The sequence below is a fragment of the Chroicocephalus ridibundus genome, chromosome 7 (assembly GCF_963924245.1).
Source record: "Chroicocephalus ridibundus chromosome 7, bChrRid1.1, whole genome shotgun sequence".
In the NCBI taxonomy this organism is placed as follows: Eukaryota; Metazoa; Chordata; class Aves; order Charadriiformes; family Laridae; genus Chroicocephalus; species Chroicocephalus ridibundus.
Genome location: NC_086290.1, coordinates 25601958 through 25617317, shown reverse-complemented (window position 1 = coordinate 25617317; position 15360 = coordinate 25601958). Strand labels below are relative to the sequence as shown.

At 39.5% G+C, this 15360-nt stretch overlaps 1 protein-coding gene across 4 annotated transcripts in view; it reads right to left on the bottom strand.

The window, feature by feature from the left end:
• The window catches only part of RAPGEF4 (Rap guanine nucleotide exchange factor 4), a 158455-nt gene that overhangs the window by 25468 nt on the left and 117627 nt on the right, over positions 1-15360 (bottom strand). For all 4 annotated transcript variants that reach the window (XM_063341029.1, XM_063341030.1, XM_063341031.1 and 1 more), the window contains 7 exons: positions 12633-12721; positions 9549-9627; positions 4941-5091; positions 3535-3623; positions 3031-3061; positions 2709-2787; positions 687-833 (listed from right to left, as the gene is read on the bottom strand). In XM_063341029.1, the coding sequence (XP_063197099.1) occupies positions 687-833; positions 2709-2787; positions 3031-3061; positions 3535-3623; positions 4941-5091; positions 9549-9627; positions 12633-12721 (665 nt within the window). The remainder of the gene's footprint in view (positions 1-686; positions 834-2708; positions 2788-3030; positions 3062-3534; positions 3624-4940; positions 5092-9548; positions 9628-12632; positions 12722-15360) is intronic.

Sequence of the window (15360 nt, the reverse complement as noted above, 5' to 3'; positions counted from 1 at the left end):
AAAATTGCTGCAAGTGCAAAAAGTAGACCTGCCTGGTGTCAGTTCTCAGGAATTGAGCTGGTTTTGGCAGGCATTGCTGTTTGCAAAAATGCCTTCCAACACAGCTCTCATCAGCTCTGTGTGTGTCCACACAGTCATACTCAACCACAGCACTTCAGCAACACCAGTTCTCCAGCTGAATTCACCTTGCAGTTACTCTCCCATTTCCACAGCCTATAGTGGGGGGCTGGCTCCTGACCCTTTGCCAATGCTACTAGGTCCGTGGGCTTGGCACTAAGTGGCTCAGTAGTGGATTGCATGGACAGAGTGGCCAGCATGGTAGTGACCGTGACCGCAATGTCTACGCTGCAGTGTTTTATGCTGTTGTCAATTCATTTGTCTAACCTGACATTATCCATGCTTACCTCCTGTACCTATTGTTAAAAAACTCTTACAAGTCTTACAGTGAAGGAAACGGGGTAGCTCTGCTCTGCAACATGCAGATACACAAGCTTCTCCATTTTTGCTGTCTCCCATTTGAGCTCCAGTCTGTGCCTGCAGCAGGGAAAGGACTTGCGTCTAAGACAGAATTGCGTACCAGCTAAACATGCACACAGATATAAAAGGCTTGACTGAATTAGTCTTTCAGTCCCTCCTGATATTCTGCTTCACCGTGAGAAGTGTTTAAGATGATGCAAATACAGTACCTCCTCCTGAGCTCATCTTTACGATGATGAGGCCTTCTCCAGAACCCAGCTTATCAGCTACTGCGCTGATCACTTCCTTCACAGAGGAAGACACTGGCACCCGGATAGTGGTGTAGGTTTGGTCTACGCAGTACACCTTAAACAGAACTAAAGAAAAAAAGATTGCACTGTGTAAGCCACGGCTAACAACACAGAGACTTTACTGTAAAAATAACTTTCACTTCAGTAGCCACTCCTCACAAATAAAAAACAAATAAAGCAACAATAAATCATTACATACTACACACTACACTACACTACCTCCACAAAATGGGGAGTTTTGATAGGTCCCCATTCCTCAGATACTCTACAATTTCTAGTGTAGAAATCTCTGATTTCCCAGAGCTTTTAGTAAACCATGAAGTACTATTTTTTCAGTATTGCTACATTATTTATGGATGCCAATTTAATCTGGCACTTTGTTATGTTCCAGACATTATAATATTTTAAATCAACACTTCTTTTCAAGACTCAGGAAAACTGGCTGCAAACTCTCTTAATTATAGGAAAATACTTTTCATATTTACAAAATAGATTTGAAAATAGTTTTGGTTACAGTCAGAACTGAAATCAAACTGTGTTGCAACCATTTTTTACAGGCAAGTACATAATTGCTGAATCAAAAATGTTGCGGATGATGAAGAAAAATACCCGAACAAGAATACACTTGAGTGTACAGTGCAAATTGGCTCACAGAGTAATACATGAACCCAGGCCTCAGGCTGCCTAGAAATCAATATGATAGTATGTTAGTCTGCAAAAAGCAAGGCAGCACAAAGTGACACGGATTTAAGACAGAAGAAGTTAGCAAAATACTCCTTCAGCTCAGCTGTCAAGCCAAGCCAAGCAGCCCCTGGGGTTGCAGCTGTCCATGGATTCTCACCGTTCAGTGTGCTGCCTGCCCTACGAGTGAGAAAGGTGCAGCCGTACGAAAGGGGCAGTTACTGCCTGTCCACACGACACAAGAAGTGGTACTTCTCTGGCAGCAGCAACTGTTCTGCTCTTTGTAGACCTAGAAAAAACACTGATATGGACAACAGAAGCTGCACACCTGGCAGGATGTCTGCTGTTCATACACAGTTACTTCCAACTTTTGAAATGGCGCTTCCGTTGGTTTCATTTACACCACCAGCTTTCTCAGCTATATGACCTTGCATTTTGTTCCCTTATTTTTACTGTTGTTCGCTAGCAAGAGCTATCCTTTAATATCAAACACCTTGAAGCAGATGCTATTTTCTGAGATGAAGACACACCAAAACAACCATTGAGAGACTGGCCCTAGCAGTTGCAAAGAAATCCTCAGATTTATGAGTTTTAAGGGGCATGTATCATTGTTTACAATGAACAGATCTCATCAGTAGAGCTCAGGATTTTGTTCATATAGCAGTGCTTCAACCTGCCTGAAGTAAAGGTCAATATGAAAAGCCAGTACAACTGAAAATTGTATTCTGATACACTGCTGTAAATTTTACCTTGATGTCTTCAGAGAATCAAACAATAGCAATAGGACAAACCAGCAGATTTTGTTTTCTAGGCTGTGTGCCACAGGGCAGAGATCCATGGCATGATTATCTGCTCCGCTCCTATCTTGCAAAAGAACAGCTGTACATGTTAGCTCAAACTAGGTAGGGGTGACAGAGGCTTAAACACGACCTTCAGCACCCACCCACTATTTATTACCTGCATGGGCACTGTCTGTGCTGGTTCTCACCTGTTTTGTTTGTTCCTTATTTAAAGGTTTTTACATCTTTCTCTGAGGAAGCACAGCATTTGATAGCACAAGTTACTAAGGGAAAAGACCAGGAGCACTTCAAACCAATGATGGAGAATGTTGGGTGAGCAAAAGCAAACAGCGTTTGCTTTAGGCCAAGCTTCAAAACTGTAGGTAGGTACTTTTGTTTATTTTTAGACCATTTTTTTCAGAGAGACAAATTTACTGCAAATCTCAGTGGCTCAAGAAAACTTTGCAGAGAAGGAACTCACCTTCGTCGCTGCCCCTGATAGGCTGGCGTTTCTGTGCTCTGTCATCACTTGTGTTGAACAGCTGCAGAAGAACTTTGTGCTGAAAATGAATCATCAGGATTCACATTAATGCAAAAGCAACATTATGGGCTAGACATGAACTATAATAGATCTCTTACCAATGGCAGGAAAAAGAGTAGCAATGCAAAATTTGACACTTAATGTTAAAAGCTATTTCTCAATGTGTTGTTTTAATATACCCATGATTACCAAAGATATGATGCTTATGGATTTGCTGCAGTAAAGCTTTTACTTTAGAAAATGGACAAATAAATTATCTTACCTTCTTTTGTGATGCTTTAGGTTCTTCAGAACTATGAAAAGGTAAAGCATAGAATATATAATTAAATATTACCTGGAAGAATTTGTGTACAAAATCACCTATAGAACATGGCCACTTGTCAAACTACATTATCAACGTATTCATGCTTGCATATATGAAAAGAAGGCTAGATGATAGCATAGTTCATCTATGACCAAGGCAGGTAAAATACTGTACGAAGTCCATGAAAGCACAAAATGAGCATCCAGTTTAGTTTCAGTGGTGTGTACATAATTTCTTATTCCTTCTGTCAACCTTTTAATTAGAGTTTGGTGTTTGCAAGGATAATGTGGAAATAGAGGGCCATAGGCATTCATCCAAACAAGCTTGCATGCAAACATTCAGTCTTGTATGACAGAGTGCCATTCACAGAACGGATTTTTAATAGATATCAGCAATAAATTTTCTTCATCTATTTACTGACAAGAAGGGTGAGGGGAGGAAAGAAGAAAAAACTGTGCTTACATTTGCTTTACAATTTTCTCTAGCTCTGGAAGTTGCTCCTTTAGTGCTGCAATCATTCTAGTATCATCTGATACAGATACATAAAATTCCTGTAAATGATACAGAATAGTCTAAATAACTATAAGGGTAAATGAGCAGTACTCAGGATAGAGGATTATGAGATGACATCTGATAGCTTAATGATTATAAAGAATGATAATCTGCATAGAAGAACACATGCTGGGCCCAACCCTCTATTACTTCTACTTGTTTATCTCCAGCTGATTTAAAGAAACAGTTACACATGCAGAAGGGAAGCCTGATGAGGCTCTTTAACTCACTGACTGCTTGTGCAAAACCTGCATTTTCGGATTATCAAGGATAAAGACCATAAAATTAACAAATAATCTGTCATGATAAGTTTTTTGTCCCCACTGCGGTTGTTAGTCCTTAGTGGTTCATTTGCTACTTGCTTGTTGATCCTTAGCTACTCCAGTCTGCTACAGTATTATGGTCCCTTAAACCTCACCCCAACCTCTTCCTGCTACACCTACGTAAAACGGACCCAAAGATGGATCTATGTGCTTGCAACTAGTAATTATTCTTTAACTTCTGGACTAATGAAAGACATTATGTCTATCTACAGAGCTTGTCTATTATGAAAAGACTTCCCGTGTGGGCTTGCTGTATTGTCTGTCATACTTAGGCCTCTTGCTATTCCCCTCTTCTAACTCTTATCTTAGATTCAGTTTTAAGCTCTTTGGGGCAAGAACTTCTATTCAGCCAGTAACATATGGGACTGTGTTCCATAAACCCAATATGTAATAATAATGTCAATCACAATGACTTAACATGACATTGGCAGTGCATCTTTTCTTAGAAATACAAGGATATGGCACCAACCACAATGACCTTACAACCAGTGTTGAGGAATTAAATTATTTTAAGGGATCAGAAGGGTTCTGAAGACAAAGTTCCAATAGCTGCAGTACAGCTTTCATTCAAGTGGAAAGGATTTTTGGTTTTGTAGAGTGAGAACCCTCCAGCTCCTTCCTGGCACACCTCAGGCAGGCATAAGCAGCCCCCCAGTTCAACCTGTAGAGACTCTGAACTATTCACAAGAAAATACTTTAAAAAGGCAAATTCATCTACTGCTGTAAAGCAATCTACCCACGCAATGCTTTGAAAGGGGTCTGCAACTCCGGCAGATATTTTCAGCGGTCCAGAGGCTGACAACGGTTCAAGCACTGTTGTGGTGCATATACTGTGTGCAGCTAAAACCGACAAAAGACAGTTACGAGTTTGCACTTTGAAATGACCCACTTCTCTTTAGTTCATAACAGAATTCTACAGGCCAGGAACAGGCTTTCAGCTTATCTTGCTTGGTAGGTACTTTTCCGTACAATGACACGACAATTCCTTTATACCTCCAAAAAGGCCATTGCCGCTTCATCTTCTTGTAGTAGATCTCCATATAAAGCAGCCCACTGCAGAACCAGTCGAATGACTCGCCTTTTATTGTTGAGGGCATAATCCATTTTCTCCTGCTCTGTACCCTGGGAAGGCTGGGCATGATAGGTGCCACGGAGTCAAGGAAAATGCTCAGTGATTGAAAATATCAATCCCAGTACAAATTCACAAACAACTGACTTCCAACAAACCATTTTCAGGGTGTTCAAACATAACTTCCCAATATATACTTCTGATTTCTGACTGATGCTAGAATAAAGACTCACAAACCTTTCACGTTCATACTAAAAAGTAAAAAGACAGTGAATTCTCTAAAGAGCACAGGAATGATCACAATGCCACCACAGAGATGGTTGCAGTAGGGGAGCAGAACAGAAATGACACTTGGAACAATAGAGAAGAGGATTAACTGCGGAGACTGAAGAAGGATATTTCTCCTTGTTCTTCTTTGGAGACAGTTGAAGAAAAAGAAAAATGTCACTTTGTGTTTATTAACAATTCCAGTCTTCCATTTGTGAGGAAGGCTACTGGAATGAACCACCACTGTTACTCCCTTTATTTTTAGAAATTACTGTAACCCGAGGTGAAAACCTCAGTCCCGTTATGGTAGTGGGACCTGGAAGTTTACAGCCTAGACTGACTATAGAGACATAGGGTAAAATAATAAATTCTGTAGAAGCCTTATTTTACACGTAGTAGCTCATATTTTACATGAGGAAATGAGAAGTTTCCACTCTATCAAATAAAGAGTATTTGGGACAATTGTGATAATTATTTTGTGATAAACAATAAGAAAAAATGGGAAGCATTTCATTGATTTCTTTCACAATGAAGTGTCAACATTACAAAAATATGCAAATAGCAAAAAGACCAAAAGTAACATTTATTGAAAGCAAGAAACCAAGAAAAAAGGAAAGGCACAATGGGCAATAAACTGAGATAATTTCAGCCTTTAACCCATGCGTAAAGAATTCCCAGCAGAAACAGGATATGACAATTTGTGTGCCTGGTTCTCACTGATCAGTAGTCAACAATAGATATTTAAATTGTTTCCCAATAACTAATGGCTGCATGTGAAGTAAGCATAGAATGAATGCAATTACATCTTTAACTTTTCTTCCCAGATACCAAAATTCTGATTCTGGATTGTCATGAATAATACTATTCCCTCTTATATAGCAATGATTAATGTTAAAACACTGACATTCTTTCACTCACAGTGAAGTCCAGCATCCTTTCAAGGTGCACTTTCAGTTGCTCTAACAAAAGATTTAAAAATATTGATTAGAAACCAAAATTATCTAAGATATTTAAGTTTCTCAGTTAGAAGCATTTCTCTAACAAATGGGAATATACTTTATACTAATAAAATATAATGGGAAAAAGTATCTATTAACTCACACTTTCCAAATGATCCTCCTGCCCAAAACCTCTGCAGTGATTTGACATGCTACCAGGGTTACCAGGGCACTCATTTCACTGACAAACTGTTAGAAATCTGCATTTTAATTTCATTTGGAAAGGTTTAAAATGACTAGAGAACTAAACATGCCAGTACATTTATAGGAGTAAATAAGACAAAGGGTCATAAGAAGTAAATAATATATTGTAAGCCATGTGCTCTAATGTCTCAGGGAGCAAGTTCAATATTCTACTGAGTCATTTTTCTCATGCCATTTTTACCTTTCAAACACTGTAATTATTTCATGTATTTTTACTTTCTTATTAACTGACTCATCACAGGCACTGGTAATTTTTCTGTATTTTTACCGCTCATTTATATTAATTGCTCTTTCATTAATGTTATCACAGGGAAAGTCAATGAAGGGTTCTCCCATTTTTATGGGACCTACAGGATGCAGCTTCACTGCAGACTGCAATCAGAAGTAAAATATCATGTATACTTGCAACAAGTGTCAGATAATGGTAAAATATTTATCAACATCAACATGGCTAGAGTTCAATATATATATATATATATATAATTATGTCTAGCATATGCTAGGAAATGGAAGCAATTCTGAAGTCTGTTCTTCCTTGCGTGGGAACATTTAACCATTTCAGGAGATGTGCAAAATCAGCACCCATTAGAACGCCCACTATTTTTCTGGCATGATGCTAAAGGAGATTCACAAAACACTGATACAGACACATGCTAATGGACTATCATCTACAGGGAGCAAAAGAGGAGTTTATACTTGGTAAATATTTAGACAGTGGCTCTTTAAAGATGCACATCTGGACGTGCGCTCACACACTTGCACTATCCCAAGTGCACTTTTAGAGGCACTACTCTATTTCAAGTCTTCTTTTGGGCTTTGTCCCGCCTCCCTCGGACAAGCTGTAGCTCTGAGAATTTGTCCATTTCCATCTCTGGGAAGAAGAGAGGGAAACAGGGTCCAACACACAGGGCTACTGTCCTGACCCAGGACAGAGGAGCATGTCCTTTGCTTCCCTATAAAAAAGAAGTATGTAATTTTTTTTAATATTGCAGGACCCATATAGTTTAATGACTAAAAAAGAGTGGTGCGCCAAGGGACAGCACCATCCAGTGCTTATACTGAATCCGCAGCAAGCAATAATGTTACTTAGCCAGAATGGCACACCTGTCCTTTCCTTTCAGGATTAAAGAACTTAAAGATGGCAAAATGCCGCTGTAGAAGAAGTGAAAACCCAAATAATTTACACCCTGTACTATGCTTGAAAGCACTACAGTGGCCTAGCTCTACTCATACTTGCATGCTGCTAGCTAAAATATTATCCTAAGTGGGTATAGGAAAATAGACACGTACTGATTCGAAATTGGGAGCGGGAGCAAAACCAATGTCTCTGACTGAATCGCCTTTCTTCTTTTTCTTTTTCTGTTTTCGTTTCCTGACTGAGCATAACAAATCTCTCCTTAGTCTCACAGAACCGGCAAACATTTTTGTAGGGTGATTTTGCTCAAAAAAGTTGAGCTTTGTTAGCAACCTTTCAACTCTAACAATAAATTTCAATGGTACAATCAGGAGAGCACAGTTTGATTTTCCATATTCAGGATGGATCAGATAAACAATAATTCGGCTCTAGGAAAAGCTGAGACTAAAGCAGTGGGATACCAGTTACTTCCAGCCCTCCTCCTCCTCTCTGAAAAGATGCCTCCCATGAGCCACTTAAGACCATGGTCTTAGCTTCCTCTCCAGAACAGACTTCATCACAAGTGAACACATACATATAAGTGACACTGTAACTTTGATTTCAGAAAAGCTTTTCCCCTATAAACAATGAGGTACATTTTGCTTATGCATCTGATTTTCCCAGTTATTGGGTATCAGAGGTATACTATTATAACTGAGGACAGACAAGCCTGAGTCTCAGATGGACTGATTGAATAATATGGGCTAGATAAATCAAAAAAACCCCACCAAAACAAAGATAAAAAGTGCTGTCCTTTTCTTCCCCTCTCCAAGCTGTCAGCAACAGCATTTCATAATACTTCTGATATCCAAAACTATGTGGTTTTGGAAAATGTGTTTGTTTCAGGTGTACAAACAATTTTCTGCAGACCAGTTTTATGGGTCCAAAGGTTTTCAAAACAATTACTGTCCTTGCTAGGAGTAACACAAATGGCTCGTCAAGCTTGCCAGACAAGGACACGATGCTCTATTTTGTGGTTTCAGGGTGTTAGCTTTCCCAGATGTCACTCGCCCCAGTGAGCTTCAAGGAAAGCACACTTTCACACCAATCTGATTCTAAAAAAATACATAGGGAATTGAAGTTATTATACCCCTGTCAGAATTCTATAAAACAGAAAACATTATATGTTTATTTAATGCTCCCAGTCACTTGATAGCTTCAAGTCACTGTGCACAAGGAAAACTCCCAGTGCCCAACAGCTCCCCAAACTAAATAACCTGCCAGTAACTGGCTGATGGACATTTCACAGACTCTTCTGTAAAACATGCAGACAGCACAAGAATCACCTCCAGTCTCAATGCTACCCGCTGTAAGCTTTCATCTCCTAGGGATTTGCGTGCAATTGAAGTTTCTTGCAGTTTGTTAACATTTGCTATAGACTGTTATTATAGATTATTGCTTTTATTCATAACTATTATGACAGCACCTAGGAACTACTTACTGAATCTACTAGTTTAGGCACCCTTTTGCTTGAGGCAGTTTGCAGCTTGTAATCTATAAAGCGGACCATTAAAATCACCAAAACATAATGATCTTTGTTAAAATCCAGATGCTGCAGTTCAGCAAAACCAAGGAAGACGGAAAGGATAATCCAAACTTTTATGAAATTTCACTTATCTGGTGGAGGGACGGTACATTTCTTTCCCTTGAAATAGTAATCAGCACAGGAAAGACACGGTTTTCATGCTCGGGGACTGTATCTCATCACGGGTATACTCTATCCATTTCGGAGTTGTTGAGCTATGCACAGCTGTTAGACAGTGAGAACCTACCCACAAGGCACAGCCTCCACAAAACGTGATGTACTTCTTGAGAGAGAGAAGCTTCAGTCTCACCACCGATAGGGATAGCTGTTAAAGGGATGTAACTTTTCCCTCACAAAAGGATATTGTGCCATCAAGGCTGGGCAGAGCTGACTATTTGGCATAAAAACACAGTGCATCATAATAAAATCATTTAAAACAGAATCTGTGAAAAGAGAAGAAAGAAAAAAGTCAACTAAGCCCCTGCAAACAGCTTGGCGATCACAAGGATGAGTTTTCTTTCAGCTAAAATATCTTATTAGCCCTCTGCAGATAATTAAGGGGTCTTTTTGCACTTTGTTTGCAGGCATTAAGTATGAAAATGGGGAATGAACAAATAAGAGCTGAACTATTAAGCTTTTATTCTTGTCTGCATGAATTGTATTGCACTTATGTTAACAGTCACTTGCCTGTGTCAAAGGGAAATTTGGTACAGCAAAAAACCCACCATCTGTGCTGAAGTGAAATATCTGGATATACTTCTCTACAAGTGATCTTGGCATAAGAATCCGGCCTGCCACACCTGAGTACCTAAGAACTGCTGCTGCATTTGGCTTTAGGGAACTACAACACCAGAGAGCACTTTTAGTATGTATTACACAGGAGAAGGCAAATCATTTAATTCTTTGCTGATTTCCTAGCAATAAGCAGAAGGCCTAAAAGAGGTAAATGGACAGTCAAACTTCTGGTTTTATTTTGATTCAGAAGTATCACAGCCGCTGCTTTTACATTAAAACATATATGAAGAATATGACTGACATTTTCTCTGGCAAAAAAATAGCAAGCTATTTTTCCTGTTAAAATGATCCATGGTAGCACTGGTGTAAATCCCCGTTTGCCTTATCTTTGTATTTGTGACAAGAAGGATTTATAAGGCCTGGCTGCAGAGGCCAGAATAAGTTTGGCTGTGAGAATAAACTTTATTTTACTTTTAAACTATGCAAGTCTTATATGGAATCACTGAGGAAAAATAAACACAACACCCTGGAGTATCGTTTCTACAGTGCAACTTTTGAGATAAGAGAAACATGTAAAAACCCCTAAGTAAGGGATGTCAGAAAACATATGATAACTGTGCAATGTAATATTACATCATTGCTTTCACTGTAATTCATAAACGAAATATCTCTCAGTTGAGAAAACTCACCTCGGAAAGGGTGGGACATTTTCTTTACGTAATATCCAGAGCAAAGTGGATTTTAACTGTTCTTAAATTAAAGAAATGCATAAACTAAAAATTCGATTTTCCAGCACTCTGAGCTTCAATATCTTAAAGATGGCTTTGTTTGTGAATTGTGACATTTTGTACCCCATTAGGATATAGGTATAATCTTGTCACCGATATTTTGGGGAAAATTTTTAAAAGATTTAAAAAATAATTTGTTTTAGAAAAATGTATAATACATGCATACTCTGAATAGTAAACTTGTGATTATCTACTTGCAGGCTTAAAGAACAACATTCTGCTTGTAATCCTAATAAACAGGTATCTATAAAAAGGATAATTTTTATTCTTAAAAGTGGTTAAAATACACACTCTAAAAGGATTTCTGTAATCTTTTAATTCTTCCACCATTTATGGACCACAGGCTTCTCCAATACTATGAGGTCAGTAACAGATTAACTGGATTTAAGAACACCTTTGAATATATATTTTGGGGGATGTGATGGTTGGAGGCCATCTTGGGCATAGTGATCATGAAATGATAAGGGTTTGAAAAAACTGGAGAGCTGCCTGGTGGAAAGGGACCTGGGGGTGTTGGTCGACAGCTGGCTGGATATGAGCCAGCAGTGTGCCCAGGTGGCCAAGAAGGCCAACAGTGTCATGGCTTGTATCAGGAACAGTGTGGCGAGCCGGACTAGGGAAGTGATGGTCCCCCTGTACTCGGCACTGGTGAGGCCCCACCTCGAGTGCTGTGTCCAGTTTTGGGCCCCTCACCACAAAAAAGACATTGAGGTGCTGGAGCGGGTCCGGAGAAGGGCAACGAAGCTGGTGAGGGGTCTGGAGTACAAGTCTTGTGAGGAGCGGCTGAGGGAGCTGGGGGTGTTCAGCCTGGAGAGAAGGAGGCTGAGGGGAGACCTTCTCGCTCTCTACAGCTCCCTGAAAGGAGGGCGTAGCAAGGTGGGGGTCGGTCTCTTTTCCCAAGTAACAAGTGATAGGACAAGAGGCAATGGCCTCAAGGGGAGGTTTAGATGGGATATTAGGAAAAATTTCTTCACAGAAAGGGTTATCAAACATTGGAACATGCTGCCCAGTGAAGTAGTTGAATCACCAACCCTGAAGTATTTAAAAAATGGGTAGATGCGGTGCTTAGGGACATGGTTTAGTGGTGGTTGTGGCAGTGTTAGGTTAATGGTTGGACTCAATGATATTAAAGGTCCCTTCCGACCTAGACAATTCTATGAATCTATAACATCTGCAACGTAAAAAGTACTTGCTAAAGCGGTATTATGTAGCTTAATATAAAAGTCTCTGCATTACTTTATCATAATTAGGAGCAATTTTTTGCACCTAACTCTCTTTTAAAATTAAAATACTTACAAATAGTAAGTCAGCAAATATCTGTACCCATTATGTAAATTCTCTGTTCCCTTTATGCTAAAGAAAAGCACCTATTAAGTGCAGCTGCAGCAACCTGCATTCTTGGGACTTGGCCCATGGTGTGCTGAGTTCTTCTCTTTTGAGTAACAATTCTTCTTTCCCCGCGCATGGGAAAGTATTCACAAACAAGTAATTTAAATTTTTATACTTTAAATGTGATATGGATATGAAAATTTGGGAAAATTTATACTAGCATAATGCAATGGCTGGAGGTATCAAGCTAGTTCACAGTATAAAGTGACATCCAGAACAAGAAGTATGAGTACCATTATCATCAGGTGGTAATGCGTGCCCTGTCCTGGCCTTACAGTTGTGCCGAATCAAAGTTATGACTGGCACCTTTTGAGATTTTGCTGTTCTACTCTGAACCAAAAGTGCAAATACAATACAGCGGGCAAGGAGGAGTGAACTGTTATCTTTAATTCTGGATTTCCTAGGTTTTCTCAGGGCTGTTTCAGAGCAGTGGGTAGTTGTTATTCTAGCTGCTTTTCAAAGCTTCACATTGCAGTGTTCCACCAGCAAGACCATCTTATGCAGTAATAATAACACAGCCTTTGTCATGTAGATACCTGTTGCTTCACTTAAAGTTGCTTCAAGGCGCATAGTTTCTAGAAAGTGCTCTAAAATTTTCTCTGGGGTTCCTGACATCACGATATACCTGAGGGAGGGAAAGAAGCAGTTAGTGTCTCATACACAAAACAGCTAATCAAGAAACAGTTGTGTACCAGTGAGAAGACCAGGACTGATGAATGCCAGAGTACAAACACCTGCTCTGATCAGAATCTCTGTGTGGCTTAGGACAAAACCCCTCACAATCTTTGTTGGCTTCCCCCCTGTAAAATGGGAGCAGTAACACTCTCCCCCCTACCCACAGAGCATGAGATGACAGATCTCCCCTGCCCGCACAAGGACTCCAGTATAACACCACTACAGTTACACCGCAATCAACAGAGCTGCACTGGTGCAAACCTCGGGAAGTGTAATCAGAAATGCTCCTCCACTGAGAATAAATCGCAGTCATCAGAGGGTCTTAACAGACTCACTGTGAGCATGAAATGAGAACTGGTGTGTGTCAGTGTCAGAGCAAGGGAACAATTTCCTTCAGCATCCCTGACAGGTGTTGGTCTGAGAAGATGTAGGCAGATAATGAAACAGCACACTGTATCTTCAGATTTGTGCAATGCCCTTAGATAGCTGAAGTAAGTAAGTTTTTCAAGTGGATAAACTTAGGATTGTACCATTTCCTGGAGTAAATTTAGGGAGGTGAGAGAACTAGTGCAATAATCAGGTTTTTCTGTTTCATGCAAAAACGCTGGCAAAATTTTAAGTACCAGCAGAATATCATAGGATATTGCTAAACTTGTCCTGTCGCCTTTTTTTCCTTTCCTTGCAGATCAGATATTTTATCTTTCCCTCCATTCTTTCAATCTTTGCATCTTTTTTCTTTTTTTTTTTTTTTTGGAATCCAACTGATAAAGTATGAAACTTAAAAAAAAAAAAGAAAGAAAGAAAGAAAAAACCCCGAGAAGTGAAGATACTCTGCTCCTGCTGAGAAATAAGTGGTGGAGCTGAGCTCCTGGGAGCTCCTCCTCACTTTGAGCGCTGACCGTCACAGTTCTTTTACCTGCCAACCTCTTTGGAAGAACTGTATTGATGTCCCAAGAACACAAACACTTGTTAAGCCAGTGCACATTCTCGCAGAGATACTAACCAAGTATCTAAGTGAGTGAAGCAGAGAAATCACAGGTTGCTGTAGTCTGAATATGAAAGTGAAAATGAACAGTGAAGTGACTTGCAGGGCTGCTGAATTCATCCTGCGTGAGAGTGATCACCCATAAAGAGTTAGATCTTGGGAGCGAGAACTTCAGAGCTAGTCCTTCGAAGTGAAACTGTCACTGTTTGAAAGCATGGCTCGGGGAGCTATGTAGGAGCTGTGCCTCCTCAGTAGAGGAGGCGGTAGAATCCAAACTGCAACTGAGAGGATCTGCTCACAAAGTGAAGTCTTCCCCAAGACTAAGATGAAGAAAATTAGTTTGTTGGTTGACTGGGTATCTCAGGGAACAACTTTGGGATGCAGAACGTTTCTCTAGTGCAAATGCTACGTACCTGCTTAGGAGCAAAGCCCAAAGGGCAGCACCTTTGAAGAGCTATCAGAGGTGTAGGCTACTCAATTAAGGGCAAAGCAGCAAGCCTTTAAGAAGAGGTCCCTGTTAAGCTTCTCTTTTGGGCACAGTGATTTTCAAAAGTACTGAACACTCAGCTAACACATTCCAGTAACACATTCTGGAAATCAGAATACATCAGTAACTTTGATTTGGACTGTCAAGCAGAAATGCAGCCACTTATTCTATTTACTAACAAAAGAAACAAAAGAAATGTCATCTTCAAAACCAGTGAACTCACTTTGAAAGATTTTAAACAAAAAGACACTGCCAACACACTGTTAACAAAGTAATCTGACTGCTGAAAAGCAGACAGTGAACTTTCAAGGTAGCTTCCTTTTTTGTGTAGCTTATGTCTATTTGTCATCGTTAGCAGCAAAAGCTCCCTTGCTGGCACATTGATAGTACTCAAAAGCTGACCAAATGCATAAAATATTTATATAAATGAAATTCTGAGCTTTACCTGAAAACATTCCTGGAATGTAAGCTCTAAAATACAGCGTAACCAGGGACCATAAATGTCTCCAGCTATTTTTATCGAATTCTGAACAAGAAAGTGTTAAATAATACAAATAATGCTGGAGCAACGAGTTTGCAAGGAAGATAGTGTTTGAAATATGTTCAAATGAAGCTTTCACTTTTGAAAGCATGGCGAATATAACAGATCCAAGAAAACGTATTAAAATCTATGACCAAGTTGCTGTGCGTTGCAGCTGCTGATGCGAATCCACTGGCTGCAGTCAAGTTCCCCTCATTCAGACAAAAGAAAATTTGCTGTAAGAGTACATGTTTTCCTGGTAGCATAGTTTGTTTTTCTAATAGATCAAGTGAAAGACGAAACAGCTGTTTTTGAAATATGTGAAATGTGTATGTAAAATACAAGGACTGGTTTATTCAACCCTTCACAGATCTTTACAAATCTTTCTATTCAGTTATGCGGGTAAAATAGACATGAAATCCCAGATCAGATTGTACCCAAAATATCTCACATTAAATTAGCTCTTTCTTTGAGAAAAAGTAAAATCGAGGGTAAAGGATTCAAAACTTCTTGGTGCTTATTTTGTTGGAGTTGTTCAAGCGTTTCTGAAGAAAATTGTGCATCCATTTACAAATAACACATTTACAAAGCCTTTAG